The 17,280-nt window shown below is 46.8% G+C and overlaps 1 protein-coding gene across 2 annotated transcripts in view; it reads left to right on the forward strand.

Moving 5' to 3' along the window:
- Nucleotides 1-6,310: 6,310 nt before the first annotated feature.
- sorcs3a (sortilin related VPS10 domain containing receptor 3a) overlaps nucleotides 6,311-17,280 on the forward strand; it is a 179,942-nt gene continuing 168,972 nt past the window's right edge. Inside the window, exons 1-2 of one of the 2 annotated variants that reach the window (XM_070925801.1) lie at nucleotides 6,311-6,580; nucleotides 6,692-6,997. In XM_070925801.1, the coding sequence (XP_070781902.1) occupies nucleotides 6,311-6,580; nucleotides 6,692-6,997 (576 nt within the window). Of the gene's footprint in view, nucleotides 6,998-17,280 lie in introns of both variants that reach the window. The other variant, XM_070925792.1, reaches the window with a different exon arrangement.

The following is a 17,280-nucleotide window of genomic DNA, read 5'->3' on the forward strand; positions in this document are numbered from 1 at the left end:
CACATGCTGGCTAGGCTGGCACGTTCTGCTTGGAAGTTTGTGGGGGAGCCACTGTTTACCAGGAGAACTAATTTCAGTAACACGAGCTGCCAGCAATAACAATCAGTTACCATGCAGAATATGTGACATTCTCAGAGCTAGGAGGATTTATGGTTGTTAAATGCTCATATTTTTTCAGAAGAAGGGGGGAAAGAATGTATGTTAAAATCACATTTTATAGGTATTGTGCACAATTGTCTTTTTGGTCTAATGTACAGAAACCGCTGATGTTGTCTGCTTTTGGTGCTCCTTCAGTAACTTGACTGGTCCTTGCCATTGCTCCCTTGTGATGATCTCCACAGATACCTCCCCGGTCTTTCTCTCTTTAGGAGGTCCTGTCCAAGGTGTTGAATGGTTTGCTTAGGCGCTAACTCCTCGTGACTTAAACACTCTCTTCTGACCGCAGACGGGCGTCCCACTGGCATGCTTCTGGTGGACCCCGGTTGAGTTAGTAGTATCTGTTTTGGTCTTAAGTCAGGGCAGGATTCCTATTATCCAATCCTTGGCCTTGTTGGTCTGGAGAGCTCCTCAGATGTTTGGATGCTTTCACGCCTAAACTTCATCCATTTGGTTTGTTTGGGGTGTGAAAGCAAAACGGACAAGCCAGCACGGGTTCAAAAGCTAAATGACTATTAAAGCAATCTGCTCATTTTAAATGGGACATATACATTTATGCAAGATCATTTGGTACTCGTAGCAACACGGACGCATGTCACCTCGTGACGTTAGGGGATCTTCCCGGATATATAAAGAAAGTGCAATGAAACCTGTTAAAGCTGTGCTGTGTCCTACTACATCTAGTGTAACAGTTCCCCTATACAAAGTGATTGAAGTGAGCTACATGTAGCGTCCACACAGTAACTGTCCTCCAGTAATACCACAGCACAAGACCTCTTTTTTTGCCCGTTTCTGTTTATTCGTCACTATTTGTGACACACGAGGCCCTGTTGCAGCCTCGACTAATAATGTTCGTAATCTGCAATTTCTTCGCAAGCTCTTTGTGAAGACCAAAGAAGATAAATAAACACATCAGGTTCAGTGAAGAGCCACATGATTGTCAGTCGCTGGATTTGATTTCCCCGTCAGGGTCCATGACGCGTTGTTGATTCTGGATGAGTCCGCTGAATGAGTTTACCTTCCAGGCCATGTGACTTTAAGAATTGCTTCACGGTTACAGGTCTTGGTTTGTTGGTAAAAGAAGCTAGTGTGAACACAAAGAACCAGACCAGAACTAAAAGGCGACAATGTGTCTTTGTGCAACAAATCTGGTAGCTGGTCATTTTTTAAGTTCAGTGCCCGTTTAGTTTGGTTCCGTTGGGAAAGCAGTAAATCAAACTCTGGTGCGCTCCAAACAAGCGGACCACTTGATCGCGGTCCACCTCCAAGTGGATTCTGTAAGCGAAGCAGACCAACCACGGCATTCAAAGTCCTAAATAAACTCCAATGCATCCAGGACTCTGCTGCTCGCCCGCTCACCCACCCACCCCTGTCCTCCAGAACCTCCACCGGTTCCCTGTCCAACAGCGAGTCCCTCTCCTCACTCATAAAGCCCTCTTATGACCATTTGGACTTACGTAAAGTGTCTTTGAGTAACATGAAACGCGCTCTATAAATAAAATGTATTATTATTATTATTATTATGTATTTTGTGAGAGTGATTTTAGCACAAATTAAAAAGCTAAACTATAGTTAAATCCATCTGATTGTGAGCTGTCAAGGAATCTTATAGGTGATCATCCGATAACCATAGTAACACTGACGCATGTTGCCACGTTAGTCAGTTAAAACAGTGGTGTGTTGTGCGTGTGTATTGTGTGTATGTTAGTAATTCCACATGAAAAATTAACATAATGTAGCGACCACACAGCACTCCCCACCCCCTCGCCCCCCCCCCGCATACCATAGTACACGACTCCTCGGTTTCATCCTGTTTCTCTGTGTTTGTCACACGTGAGGTTGAGTTGCAGTCTCATAATCAGTTATTTCTCTGTGAGCTATTTGTCACCGGGGTACATAAATATACAGGTAAAAGGCAGTAAAGTGATGCATGACCAGCTGTTTAGTCTATTTCCCCACAAGCGTCCATGTAGTGCTGATGATGCAGGCTGACAGTCGCCAAAGCTTACATCATGTTCATTCCCCTCAGTGCGTTTGTAAAAAAAACCCAGTTTGAACATGAAACGGACCAGAACTAAAAGGGGGGACTGCTGTGATCAGAAATAAAATGTAAAGAATGAAAATGATCATTCGAGAATAAATAAAAGATGGAAAATCCAAATTCTCCCCTTGTAAGTCACTTTGAAAGTTTGTCTTTCTAACTGGATTGTATTAGCATTTTTCATCTACATCTCCCGTGAATACAAAACCATGTCTCATCCTTGGTGTTCCATTCATTACCACCCACTAACTCTTCATAATATTGTTTTAGAAAATATGACCATTCACAGCTGAAGAAGTGCTTCATATCACACACTATAATATAAATGTGATACTGAGTCTCAGCTGCCTCGCTGCATGGAGGACAGAGGGCAGGGTCAGCGACAGATCAGCACCCCTGGTCCAGGCAGGAATTAAGTGTCTTGCTGAAGGACACGTCCTCCTGTCGAAGGGGGACCACCCTTTAAACAGGCCCAGGCCCACTAAGACAGCTCCATATAGATGAGAGATACTTGTGTGTGGTAGGTCTGAGTCATAAAAATGTGCCAGTTCCTTTTCGGTGCAGTGCCCCTACAAGTTGCGAAATACATCTCACTTGGATGTTGATTGATTCAAAAAATTCCATCTGATTTGTAGTTAAAAGGGATTAATAATTTCCACTCCATTAGTAAACTATGGTAATTGATGAATGGCAGCATCGCATGAGATGAGAAGTTTCATTCACTTTCATTAAAATCTCATTACATGTCCCTCTCTGAAATAATTCAGTCTTGGCATGCAGTCCCTGTCTTTGTGTTGTTCAGGGTTGCTTCGTTTGTCTTGGGTGACGGCCCTTTAGAGTAGAGGGGCTGGAGTTCCCAAGGCTTTTTGGCTTGCGACCCATGAAAGGAATAGTCTGACGTTTTGGGAAATGTCTTTACTTTGAGACCGACACCACTCTCATCTTGTCCGCATGCAAAATATGTAGCTTGATAGCTTTAGCATAGCATAAAGACTGGAATCAGGGGGAAACCGCAAACCAGGCTCCGCCCAAGGTGTGGGACTATTTCCTTGACCGGGACCAGTCGCTTTAGCTTTATGCTAAGCTAAGCTAATCAGTTGCTGGCTCTAACTTGAGCGAGAGTGAGAGTGGCTCCTCTTATCTATTCCTTGGCAAAAAAAAACAAAACAGGTATTCCCAAAACGTTGAACTATTCCTTTAAAATGAAGCTATGTGTACTCGCGTTGAAACCAGTTTATTTGAATATTGAAATACATTTAGAGGCCTACAGAGCTGAAATGATCAGTGATTCACAAAAGCAAAGGATGAGGAGAAAGTCTGGGAAAATAAACCTTGCGATAAACAATGTCATCATTTTGTGCTTTCCTGCTTTGCTGTCATGTCATGACTCTTCAGAGTTACCTTGCAGCCTGACCCACCCCAAGATGGGAACAACTGGCCTCAGGCAAACCAGCATGGCCTTGGGGGTACAGAAATTCACAACACTGCATCACCACACCTTAAGTCCCTTCAAACCTTCAACGACGGATTTCTTTGGCAACACGGGCGGCTGAAACGACGTTGGAAACTCAACACTGACACGTCACCACCTTTTAAGTTGACGTGGCGAGCCTGTTGGTCAACAGTTGCTTATTTGCGCACTTTAGCCAGTCGCTAACTGTGTTTTTCTGCTGTTGTGGTGCTGAGCATGCGTCGCAGCTTTTTCCACTGAAAGCAACTTGTTTTAAACGCTGTACAGCTCTTTATTCTACAATATGCATTCATTTTTTTCAAGTGTAAATTTCTACAGGAGTTAAAAAAAAACAAAAACAGGTAGTCAAAATCCAGAGGACACGAGGAACTAATCAGGGCGGGGTGGGTAATCACGAGGGGCGGGGAAACGCACAGGGGCAGGAAGTGACGTGTCTGCGACGGGAGGAGAGGTGAGCACTACAAAATAAAACAGGAAATGTGCAACACATGGACAAAACAATGACGAAACTAACAACTAACGAACAGGACGAGGCGTTACGCTCTTGACTTTCACAGGCTACTTGTTTCTTTTAACAGGTTTTCTGTCGCTTCACAATAGTTAGGACCTACGGAAGTCTCGGACTAAACATATTTGACTTCTCTGGCTGACAAAAGGTCATCAAGTTGTAATTAGGCTTTCTTATAATCTTTATTTATTGACTTATTTGCCTTGTAAAGCACTTTGTAATTGCTTGGTTATTATTTTTTATCAACCATCCAACGTATGTTTGTGTACCGATTAAACCTTCCTTGCCCACAACCCAGCCTTAAAATATTACAATTACACAGAAAAATGTATTGTATGTAAATTATATATACATACATACATATATATATGTAAATTTTCTACAAAGCGCGGTATGTGGTGGTCAAAACGAAAAGCCAATCAGCTCCCTGATCAGGCGGCAGCCAGGCGTTTCCCATTACGCCCCGGGTCAAGTTATTCTGCGCAGGCCTGGCTCATCTCGACCAAGCCTTTTAATTCTAGCCACTTTAGATAAGGTGCTGTAAGGACAGCTGCTTTCCTCCAGACTCTCGGGTGAAATGTGACTCTGGTTACTCCGCATGTAATGCTGCACTGGTTCCCTCCGACGGATATTTGTGCGCAAAACAAAGTGTTTGCTCTGCAGCTGGACGTGGAAATGCGCAAAACTGTCTCTTTCATCACCGACGTGATTGGAAGTTTGTCAGGAAGTCAGACACCGTCCCCCGAGCATTCCCTGACGTGGGCAGTCAAGTTGACAGGCAGGGGCTCAGGAACACACACTCAAACAGGAACTCTCTCATACATATACAAGCTCTCTCTCTCTCTCTCTCTCTCTCTCTCTCTCTCTCTCTCTCTCTCTCATGCACGCACGTTTTCCTGCTTTTATGTCACCATTCCATCTGCAGGACGCGGCAGCACTGTGTCCCAGCACTCCCTCCCCTCCCTCCTTCTCTTATGCCTCTATAGGCGCTGCGTTATTTCCCCCTAGGAGCTAGGAGTGGTGCAACTCCCTGCCTAGTCTTCCCACTCCATTAGTAAGTGTTCACCCCCCCCCCCCCCCCCCCCCGCCTCCCCACCAGTGCCAGATCAGGGGCTTCTTACCGTGAAGGACCTGCTTCTACTTCATTATGTTGAGATTGGCATGTTGTATGTGGACAACACTGAGATTATTATTACTAAGGGGAATGGGGGTCACTAGGTTTATCTGCGAAATAATCCCTAATGATAATGATAGGAGGTGAGATCTGGATCAGATTCAAACATAGGCGTCCTGGTCCCCTTTCGGTCGTACCAATGAGTCGTCGAAAAAGAATCAGAACATTACTTCCTGGCAGTTTTGGCTGCACTTTAATAGTTTAATCGTCCGATGAAAACGTGCTCATACTTAAAGCGATGGTCAGGTGATGGTGGAGTGACCAAAGGCTGCGCTGTAACCGCTTTATCTGGAGTCGCACAACACAGATTATTATTACGCAGCGAATGAGTGACTACTAGTTTATTGAGGGCTTGTGGAGAAAGTGCTCCCAGTCTGGTCAACTCATCATGTGTCTACTGTTCACTCGGGTCGGGTCTTTCCTTGGTAACTGCTCACGTGTTCGTGTCACCCTTAGTGTTACTTTAATGTGTTAAAGTCTTTTTTTTTTACATCACGACGTGATATGTGCCGGACAGAGGGTGGTATGCGTTGCTGAGATCTTAAATGCGTCTAGAATAGGAGAAGGATCAGCACCATGGACAGATCCCCCCCCTCCCTCCCTCTCTGTGCCTCCCTCTCTCCCTCTCTCTCTCTCTCTCTCCCTCTCTCCCTCCCTCCCTCTCTCTCTCTCTCTCTAACTGTCTCTTCCGGACGCACACTCGGCAGCTGGCTGCGATACAGCTCCTCCCTCCTGTGTGTTGGCTTTCCCGAACAAAGATCCTTGGACGTGCACAGTTTCGCCGAAGAGCACTTTTCTCGCCTCCTCCCCCCCCTTTCCCCCCGCCCCAAAACAACCAGGCGGACAATCGAGGCGTCAGTTATTCCATATCGACCTGAGAGAAGGGAGTTAAGGTGTCGGATAAGGTCTCCAACGGTTCTTCACCACCCTCCCCCCCACCCTCCCAAATCTCTGTCAGCGATGGAGACTTGGGCTGGCTTCTGCCCAGGCTTGCACTTATCTCTGGGTATCTGGGTGATGATAGCCGCTCATACCCTCCAAAATGCCAAGGCGGAGATAACTTGCGCATCTTGCACGTCGCCGCTTCAACTTCACCTGGAGGGATTACAGCTGGGGATGCGCTCTGAGCCGACAGAGGAGCCGGGCACCCTGAAACGCATCCGAGTAGAGTTTATGGAACTCGGGGATAGCGACCAAAATACCGGAGTGGACGACGACCGTGAGGCGGGCGTTTCTGCCGAGGACGTCCCCCAGCTCCCTCGAGGTGTCAGTTCGGATGGAGTTAGTGCAAAAGAAGATGCGCCAGGGGCCAGTGGGGAAAGTCGCCGCGGCGGTGGTGAGGCAGGGGATGCGGGGACCGGTGAGGATGCCGCGCTCCGGCGAGCGAGGAGAAGCGGTCCGGAGTTTGCCGAGTTCGGCGAGAACGGGTGGACCGGCCGGACTGGCATGGATACGGGCGCTCCGGAGGATCGGGGCTCGTTGTTAGACGGGCACAGGCAGGGCAGGTCCGAGTTCAGATGGAACAGGGACGACGGGAGAGGGAATAACCGGCAGGATGAGCCCAAGCTCACCAGCAGCACTTTCGCTCTGACGGGGGACTCTGCGCATAACCACGCGGTGGTCTACTGGTCGGGCCAGAACAGCAGCGTAAGTGACAGTTCATTCTTATTTTTTTCTTTTCTTCTGCGTGTCATGTTGCTTTTCACGACTCCGCATTTCACGTGAACCTTCTCCGGAGAGTGGGGTATTTTGAGAAGCCGCAGGGGAAGGAGGTGGGGAGGAGGGGGGGGGGGGGGGCGCAAAACTCCGTGACGCACAGAGCGGAGACTCTGCGCTCCGCCGTGCCGCCGAGTTGTGGCTCGCCGTTAACAGGTGCACTGGAAGCTACAGATGCGCACCGACGCATGCTGCCCCCTAAATGCTGGACTTGTGCAGCGACTGTGAATCGCATTCGGCCGCGACCTTTGACTCCCCCGGCTGTTACGCACGGAGCCCCGCTCCGCCGCAGCCTGTCCTTTGCCGTTTTTATCCCGCTTTATCTGCGCTCGTCCGGCCGTGCACGGTCTGAGAGTCGAGCCTGTCCAGTTTGATATTTAGTCTGTCTTGATTTACAGCCTTAGTGGGGAAGGGGGGGGGGGGGGGCAGCGAATTTGAAATAGGCTGTGCTAATGCATGATTCATTCCTCCCAAATGATGCGAGGTTTTTTCATCCAAACTAATTGATCGGGGAAGGAGGGAGCCATAAATTATTGCTCCATCTCCAATAAGCCTGTAAATTCTTCAGATTAGGATGACTGCTCGTGCTTCCCATGAATTTTGGGGGGTTTGCTGTACCTAAATAGAGTGGACTCATTCGGCTGCATTGAGTGCCCAGGACCTCTCTCTTATGAAATGCAATAGGTGGCCAGCAGTGTCCTGTGATAACATCTTTATATTGCAAATGAAGAGGTGTCAGACCTGGATGCATTACCACAGCCTTTCCAAAGGGGCGGGTGTTCAGTGTTTGGAGGTCGGGTCATCTGCCTTAATCCTAAACTGGAGATGTGTTCCTCCTTGAAATAATGGTGCCCGATGACAGGGACTCATGGATTACATGCTGCCCTGAATTGTTTGAATTGAGGGAAAATCTTAGAAAATTTTAGTTATTCTAAACATTTAATTACCTGTTCACACGGATCGATTCCAGTACATTTATGTGCCCAGAAGATGCTCAGTTTAAGAAAAAATATGTACTCAAAATCAGAAGCTTAATCGGTTGCCTCGCTCTCTGGGTGCAGAAGGAGAACAGGTCAACCGCACAGGTGAAAGACGGGGTCGACCTGCTGCCACAGACGTGTAAATCAGCAGTAAAGGGTTCTCACAATACCACTTGCTCGTCTCTAAAATGACACTGACCACATTCAGGCCCATTCCGCGCAGGAAGTGGACGAAAATCCTGCCCCTCTTACACAAGAGGGCCCTCATAGGAAGAGAATAATGAGACAAAATGAATCAAAGTCATTTACACAACCATGTAAGCTCACAGGGAGCCGATGGGCTCTTCTTTGTGGTTTCACAAGCTTAATTTGTTGTTGTGGCTGCTCCTCTCGCTTTATTCCGTTAAAAACAAAAAAAGAAAAGAAATCCCACATATTCAGTCTTGTCTGAGCTGATTACGACACGGTGCATGAACTTGTTTTCTAACCCGCAGTGAAGACTGAAGCGATGCGAAGGGGAACATGCATGTGTGTGTGTGTGTGTGTGTGTGTGTGTGACTGTGCGCCCTGGTTGCAGAGGGTGAGGAGGTTATTGTTGCGCCGCTGCCCCTCGGCTTCAAATCCTTAATAATTATCTTGAAGATTGAGGCCTCGATTTCAAAGTGTTTCCTTCGTTGGCGGCAAGAGAAGGGAAATCAGGCCTGGCCTCGAGAGCATGCTCGAGAGAGAGGAGGTCTGCTACTTAATCTTCATTGGCCGTCGGTGTTTGTCCTCGTGACGAATGGAGTGGTAGGACAAAGAGATTGAGCTTGAAGTCCTTTAACTTAACTGCGGCAGTGGTTAAGTTGGAGTGAGAGTGAGTAAGGGGGTGACTAGCTGGTTGGATGGATGACCCCGTTTGCTTCGAACACCTCAATCTGGGCTGTCGATTCAAGACCCATCGTACGTTTGTGGGCTCCCTCATTTTTCATCTGATTTTCATCTTTTTACTATGGAGACTGTCCTCTGAAAAATGGCTTTTTGGTTATACACTTCAAACCACCTGAGGCATACAATCGAACAAAAATACCCCCAGCTCGATTCCAGCTGGGGACATTTCGCGGCACGACAAACCCTTGTCTTTCGGTCTTTTTCAACACTGTCAGCTATCAAATGCAAGCAAAAATGCCCCAAAATAATCGTTATATAACAAAACCTTTAAACAACCTATGGTTTGGTTTTCCTGAAGTTGGGTTCAAAGCGTCTGACCTCTAACCTCAGCCAAGTAGTTCATCTTCTAACCATAACCATGACTGTTCCCTAACCTTAACCAAGTAATGGCCTCCGGTGTCTGGCTGTTTACATCCCCAAAAGTCACAACCACAATCTTTCGAGGAACCTTGAGAACCGCCATTCCATAACCTTGACCCAGTAGTTCTTTTAACCACAAACGTGATTGTTCCCTAACCCTTAACCAAGTAGCTTGCGGTCATGGTGAATTCTTTTAACTTTGAACACAATGTTTCCCTAACGTTGACCAGGTGGTTCTTTTCTTAACCATGTTAGTGATCATTCTCTAACCTTAACCAAGTAGCAGCCCTTGGTGCGTGGCTGCTATTTGCTTTCCGTTTTCTACCAACAGCCGACATTGGTTTCAACCTTGACCATGCAGTTCTTCTTTTCACCATAATCACCAGCTGTCCCTGTCTTTAGCCAAGTAGTTTGAGTCGGCTAAACCTGACCAAACATTGACCAAAGAGGTGCCAGATCGGAAAAGGTCTCACATGGGTTGGTTTGGAAGGCAATGACAAACAACATTCTTTGTTGATGAGGTTGGAGAACTTATTGGTACTACCCTATATTGTTTTTGGTAGAAAGTGACCAATCTTGAGCGACTGGCAGACTAAGTGGACGGGTGGCGGCCATGTGCCCAACTCAACTGACCTTTAGTCAAGATACCGAAAACCTACTCGCTCAACAAATTCATTCGTCTGGACTAAACGACTAAAATATAAATGTAAATGAATCTCAACTGGTTGACTGGTACGCTGTTTGGTCGAGTCGCCCCGGCATCAGCCATAAATTCACAACATCTTTGGTCTAGAGACTTCCTCTCCGTCTTATTTCAGCCAGATTGGTCGGCCGTGTCTTGCACTGTGTCTACCTCTGGGAGGACTTGATGCGGCTGTGGGTTCCCTAGGGGGGAATGGTGTGTCCTCTGAGGCGTGTACACAAGGCTAATGCACTCTCATTGTCTCCCTGTACCTGTCCAACTTGCTGTCTCTGCCCCCGCTGCCCCTACCTCTCTTCCTCTCTGTCTGTCGATGTATGTGTCGTCATGTCTCTGCCTCAGGCTTACGCAGGTTATGTTGAAGCCTTAACCTTAGATATTAACTAGAGAATGTTGAGACTAACTGTCATTTGTAATATTCATGGGCATAATTCCAATGAAGCATCCCTACAGCAAAGTGACAAGTTCTTTCCTGAAGTATCTTTGAGGCTGTGTAAACCCCCCCCCCCCACCCTCCGCAGTCATGAGCATAATGGCATTGTGACTGACAGCTTGAATACAAAATGGATAGCAGTCCCTCGTTTAGTGTGATCTTGAAACATTCATCTCTTCTAAGGGAACCTTGAGATTTCTTCCCAACAGCATAACCACAATGAATGTGTTCCTTTAAGAAAGCTGTGACCATAAATATCGGCATATTTAGTCAATAGCTCAGGGCGGGGCGTCAACTTTTCAGCTGATCGCTATATTTTCACTCCTAGATGTCTTTTTCATGTGCCGTGGCACGCGGTGCTCTCTTTGATGTCCTTCGTCTGTTGGGGAGGTGTTTGAGGGAAATTAGCATAAGACGGCGCGAGTACGGGCGCAACTTGAGTGGTCTTTAAAGTCGCGAGAACTCACACAGAGGCAGGTCAGTCGTATCTGGCAAGTCATCAACAGAGCTGTGTGTGTGTTTGAAATTCACAAATCCCTCTTGAGAACCGAGTGTGGGGGGGGGGGGGGACACATGCAGACTCTCAGGAGCGGCATTTGAAGGCAAAAATATCATGCAGCAATAACGCACACAAGACCAGAAAAATACAATATTCACATTTTTGCAGGATGTTGCTGTAGAATCAACTGGACTGGATGTTATTTGCATGTTTATTGTCATTATATGCACCCTCCATAGTGCAGAGCCCAGAGACCCGCCAACAAGGACAGAGCCGCGCGCAGCAATTCCAACCGAGGGGATATGATTTAGGACGCAGAGGCAGGTCTCGTTGCCGCTCACTTTCCATCAACCCATCTCACCCCTCAGCCTAAATTACTGATGGTAATACATTATAAAGTTGTTTCTTTTCTTCCCTCTCTTGCTACCCTGGTGGCACTCTGCTCTGGGGGAAGAAAGAGGGGGAAAAAAAAGAAAAACGAGAATATCATAAATAATGTAGCCCTTCCAGCGGGGCCTTATCTCCCTTATTGCTCCATCTCTCCTCCCTCCTCCTGATTAGTGTCTACAAATTTGTTTCCCGTCCCTTGTTTTTTTTTTGTTTGGGGAGTATGATGTCGTGGCATGAAGCCATGTGCCGGAGAACATGAATGGAGAATCCGTCTTGACTGGCCTCCAAAGCTAAACTCTTGGCTGCAGTTCCCAGAACAGTCGGGGCAAGGCTGAGACTCGTCCCTTAGCCTCCTGATTCCATGCAGGGTGGTTTTTAAAAGCACGTTATGTCACCTAATGTTTACTATGTGTAGGGTGAGTCACACATCTATGGGATGTCATATTTCATTTCTGGATACCTTAATGGGCAGATTTTAGCCTTGCAGACTAAAGAGCAGCATTTGGTTACAAAGGTTTTGTGTGGGAATGACAGAACAATCCAACCCCATCATTTGAAACGTAACCAGAAAAATGCACATGCAGCTACCGAAAACATATTTATGACTTATGACTGCTGAATCTGCCTTCTTTCTTTTTTACCTGCAGTTAACTAGGTGAGCACAATTTGAGACTGCATTTTATAACTCCCGTTAAAAGGTCTCCGGATGCCCTTAAAAGCATCACATAATGTTAAAACTCTCCTTAGCGCTCGGCACAGAAGCGCTGCAACATTAAGGAAGCCATTCAGGAAGCCATCCAATCAGGACGCACTGCACCTGCTGCTGCTGCTGCAGCTCGCCGCGGATCTTGGATCGCATCAAGCCGCTAAAAGCTTTGAAGCTACGGGCACGTGCGCGGTGGAAACCCCCGGCCGGTCGGACAAGAGGCTTTAAGGCTGCGTTCGCCAAACCTAATGGCCTCATTATGTTCCCTGTATGACTGCCACGTTGGCTGAGGCGCTGATGGAAGCCACCTTGCTACGACTTCAGAGACTTGAGTATAATCATACGCTTGGCCACTGATCCTGTTCGCCGGTACAAGAGTGCTGACATTGTCTGTGTGTGTGGGAAAGAGTGTGAGGTAGAAAGAAGTGTGTGTGTGTGTGTGTGTAGGTATATGTGTGTTAATTACATTTGGTCCACCCCAGTGTCGGATTTCATTTGGTTTAATTTCTCTTCTATTAAATGCCTTTTCCCCATATGGGGTGCCCAGAGAATGCGGGGGGTACCACCTTCCAGGGCGGCGTATCTTCCTCCCGCTGCGCACACAGCTTGAACACCTATGGATTGACTCAAGGAATATCGAGCTTTCAGTTTGAGATTTCCAAGTCCCAGAGGCACAGTGCATCTTGACCTTCTCCCTTCCCTTTTTTTTTTTCCTGAGCCAAGTGCGATACCTTGTAATGCTGATGTCCCTTGCCATTTCCCAAACACGGAGCAAGCAGTGGAGAGTGGCCAGGCGATGAGCACGTTAATAATGTCAGACCACAGTGAAGCGATAGGCCGCACGCTGTGTTTCTCTCTCTCTCTCTCTGCCTCGCCCTCTATTCGCTATCTTCCCTTCCTCTTCCTCTCTGTTCGTCTTCAGCAGGCGCTGTCCCTCCCACGCATTGACATGTCTTCACTAGGTCACAGGCACACGGGAATCGCAGGCACCCCCAGAATATAGTTGCGCGCATGCAAACAGGCACACATAAAGTTGCACGCATGCACACGTGCGTTCATGTAAAAACAGACACACACACACACACACACACACACACACGCCCTCAATCATTCTCAGTATCACGTCTCACTCTCTGTCCTGTGAATGGTGTCGTGCCTGGAGGAGGTTGTCATTGATGGAGACTAATGTTGACACATCACACCCCAGGACCTGCAGTCAATTAACACATTGTCTAATTAAAGTGATCTACTGGTTTATCTATGAGAGATTGAAAGTGGCTGCAAAAATGGGCCCACGCTGCATTAACTTTACAATCAGGTCTGCTTCTTTATTTCTCTCTAGATTTTAATGGTAATAACCGTTTTAAACGTCCCCTCCATTACCAAACAGATTGTGTAAGCATCTCTCACTGATGGGCGGGCGGGAGACGGATGCTCATGATTTTGGATCCCTATTTCCTGTTAATTCCCCTCTCAAGCTGCACAAAATGCTGCGAGCGGCCGGCCATACGTGACTGAACTTCCGACTGTCCATAGTGTCTGCCGTGGAGCTCGGGCTCGAAAAGTGCCCTTTAAATAAATCATCCCTCACTCGGCTATAACTCATCTTCCTCCCCGGAAGGTTTCGCTTCTCACGTCTTTTGAATGGGAACCACATTACGTTTCTATCAAAACACAGTAATTGTCTCTTATTTACCCAGCCTCCACGCTGAGCTGCTTTTAAAATTTTAATGACGTTGTAAGAGTTGTTTGAACTGCTTGACGGGTACGGTGCTAATATAAGCCTGCCTTATAAAAGAGGAGGGCGTGAGTGGTCATGGATATCAATGCATTATTAATCCTCGCGCTCTTTTCTAGGTGTTTTCTGTGAGGGTGGAGCTTCCGCTGGGACAGAAAGTACAGTGCCTTCACATAATCCCGCTCAGAAAAAAAATACTGTGAACCACACAGAGGAAGGCAGGCCAAGGTAAAGGCGGATCGCTAACGATCCTTTCAGTTAGTCAATGAATCGAGGTGACACTAACACTGCCAGCCTGTGGCATTTAATTCCCACTGAGGCCCCATTATAAAAGGTATGCACTCAAGCTATATACTGTAGAAACAAGTGTGCGATGTAATGCAACATGCTTAACACTTCCTCATATAAAAAAATAATGGCCTTGGAACTGCAGTTTCCATGGTCAGAATTGAGTTGTCAGGCTCAGCCTTTAAAGAGGCAGGATGTTACTTTTGGAAGAAACAAACAAACAACTTGAATTCATAAATATAAAAGGCACTCTTTCGCTCAATTCGGTGCTCTCAGAGGTTTCGTCGACATACAGCCGTGCGCAGCCTTGTGTAACCGGTAGCTTGCGGTGGCTAATGTTGGCAAATTTAAGATACATCTTTGCTATTTAACTGATATTGTTGCATCAGTTTGCTCACTTTATGACTCTTCACTGCGTTTGCTACTGTCACACGATGTTTTTTTTTTTTTAGCAAGTACCATTGTCACTTCAGCAAAAGCTTTAAGCCAAAATGGACGACGAGTCCTTGAAGTGGTCGGAAAAATAGAAAGTTTGAACAGCGATCATAAAACCAAACACTGTGTGATCGCAGGCTCCGGAGCGAGCGAGTACGTGGACCTCAAGTGGCGATTGTTTTGCCCTAAACTAAAAATGACGTTTAAGAGGAGTAGCGTTGGATTGCATGACAGCGGCTTCCGTTTCTCTGGTCACGCTGTTAAAGAATCACAGGCAAAAATATCCGGTATTTGATGTGTCGCTTCAGCTGGATGATTGAGTCAGAATCAGAAATTATTTTATTGATCCCCTGGGGGAGGGGGGAATTACACAAAATGCTTCCAAGGATCTGTGAGAGCTGGCGCCTGGATCCAACAGACGACAAGCTGCTGCCACCTGTAATCAAGTTTGTTTAGCTAATGCACGGAGGAACGAGGCTGTTGCTCTGTGTTGCCGGTCAGCGTCCGTCTGTTGCCAGCATAGGGATGTGAGGGGATTGCATTTCGCCCATCGCCGCTCAGGTGTGACTGCAAAGATTTTGGAAACCAGAGCGCAGTTGCCTCACGCTGTCACATTTGTGGCCATCAGTGGCTTACAGATGTGTGAACATGCTTGTGTGTGTGTGTGTGTGTGTGTGCATTAGTGTAGTGGATGCTGCACGTGTCAATGCGTGTTGCTTACTAATGGACGCGAACTGCCGCGAACACAGAGACACCTAATGAAGCGCGAGGGATGAGGAGTTGTCAGCTTTGGCTTATTTAACTGACAAAGCAAGCGCCAGAGCTCGAGCTCAAAAAGTTCAGTCTTCATTCATTTCCCCGGTGGGTAATTTGTTGGCTGCAACTAAATAAAAGAAGAAATACCACAGTGTGGCGAGAAAAAAGGAACAAACATGCTGCAAATGAATATATAATCATATGCAGCACACCCATAATGAAAAAGAAAGCGCTGATGTCTCCTCTACTTTACATTAACCTCAACAGCTAAATAATCTGTCTTTCTCTTGCCGCTATAATAAAACCCTCCCCCAAGTGCCCCCCCGCCCCCCCGCCTCCGCACTTTCACTCGCGGCGTCTTGAGTTGAGGTTGTTGTACTGAAAGCACAAGCCAGTAATGTTGAGTAATGAGCGGTAACAGGCTCGTAACTAAATAAACACCCTTGGTCTGACACTTTTCACGTTCTCCAGCTCGCGAGGCCCCATTTTCTGTTGGGGGGGGGGGGGGGGGGGGGGGGGGGGGGGGTTTGCCGGTGTCAACAGCACAGCGATTTTCTGTGGCTCGTCGTGCTGAGAGCAGCACATAAAAAGGCAGCGTCAATGAGGGGCTTGTTCTTTTTTAATGCAAAGCTTTATCACCTTATTTTTTTGTTGTTTGTTGTAGTAGTTGTAATGAAGAGAGCCTCTTGAACATTCACTTATATTGCTGTGTCATTTGTTGATCAAAAAGCACACGTCGTTACCCCCCCACCCCCACCCGAAACCTGCCACCTCCTGGTACATTTCTTGCCCCCAATGTAGAAGCTTCAAAACCTTCTAAATCCCAATAATTCTCAGTGCAGGTAGCCACAGTGCTGCCCCAGTCCTGTCATCGAGAGACTGATGGTGCTCCTTTACAATCAATGGTGCTCAGTATCATTCCTGGTGTGTCATATGCCTCCAGGCCACAGTGAAAATAAGGCAAGTAACAGTTCAGCCAGAGTCGATTTTTGGGTGCTGTATTTTCTTGTGGTCTAAGGACGGCATAAACCTGCATTAAACAATGAATCAAATGACTACAATGTGGCAGGGGTCAGTTGAAGGGCCGAAACTGAGGTAGAGTTTTTGTTGGTAGCCTACACTTTTCTTCATTGTTCTGCGTCATAGCAAAAAAAAAAAAAAAAAAAAATATATATATAAGTCAGATAGCGACCAGATTTTGAAGGAAGTTGAACACTTTCTTCAAACAAACAAGCTGCAGACCCAGATATTTTCCTCAGGGTTGGTAGAAACCAAAAAAAACTCCAACTACATGCTAATGCTGTGTCTGCTGGGTGTGTAAGTATGCTACCGTTTGCTAACATGGAGATCTTCACCCAGGTACACGCTGGTGACCGCATTATTTTTTTTGCTGTTTGCTAACACCCCCAACACACACACACAAGGCACAAATGGCTCCCATTGGCTCACACAGCATGTTAGCGATAGCAGCCGTATGCCGAAGCCCCTTTTAATTATCACACATTATCCCGGAGGTGTCACAATAACATAGCAGGAGCATTAGCTTAGGCTTGACCTTTTCGTCTGGGGAGATGAGCAGAATCGCGACAGGAAAGATTGGACGAAACCTGTAATGTGCCAATGTCAGTGAGCTCATCTTTATTCTGGAAACACACACACACACACACACACACACACACACACAACAGACTACAGACGGATCCCTTAAGTTCATCAAGTCCGGCCCTTCAATGCGACACCATCTATGAGGTCTGGGCTGACCGTGGCTCTCCCTTTAACAATGGATATGTTATTGTGTAATCTTCAAAAGTAAGTCAGTTATATAAAATTGTATGAATTATGAATAATGCCCCAATTCCACCATGTGGTCTGCCCAGACTCTGGCTGTATCAATTATCTTGAAGGGGATGGATCTCATTCCAGTCCCTATCTGATTTTAAACATGTCAGTGTGGAGACATAATGGAATTTAAATGAGACCACTCAAATTGAAGCAATGA

This window comes from Enoplosus armatus, chromosome 2 (assembly GCF_043641665.1).
Source record: "Enoplosus armatus isolate fEnoArm2 chromosome 2, fEnoArm2.hap1, whole genome shotgun sequence".
Taxonomy (NCBI): Eukaryota; Metazoa; Chordata; class Actinopteri; order Centrarchiformes; family Enoplosidae; genus Enoplosus; species Enoplosus armatus.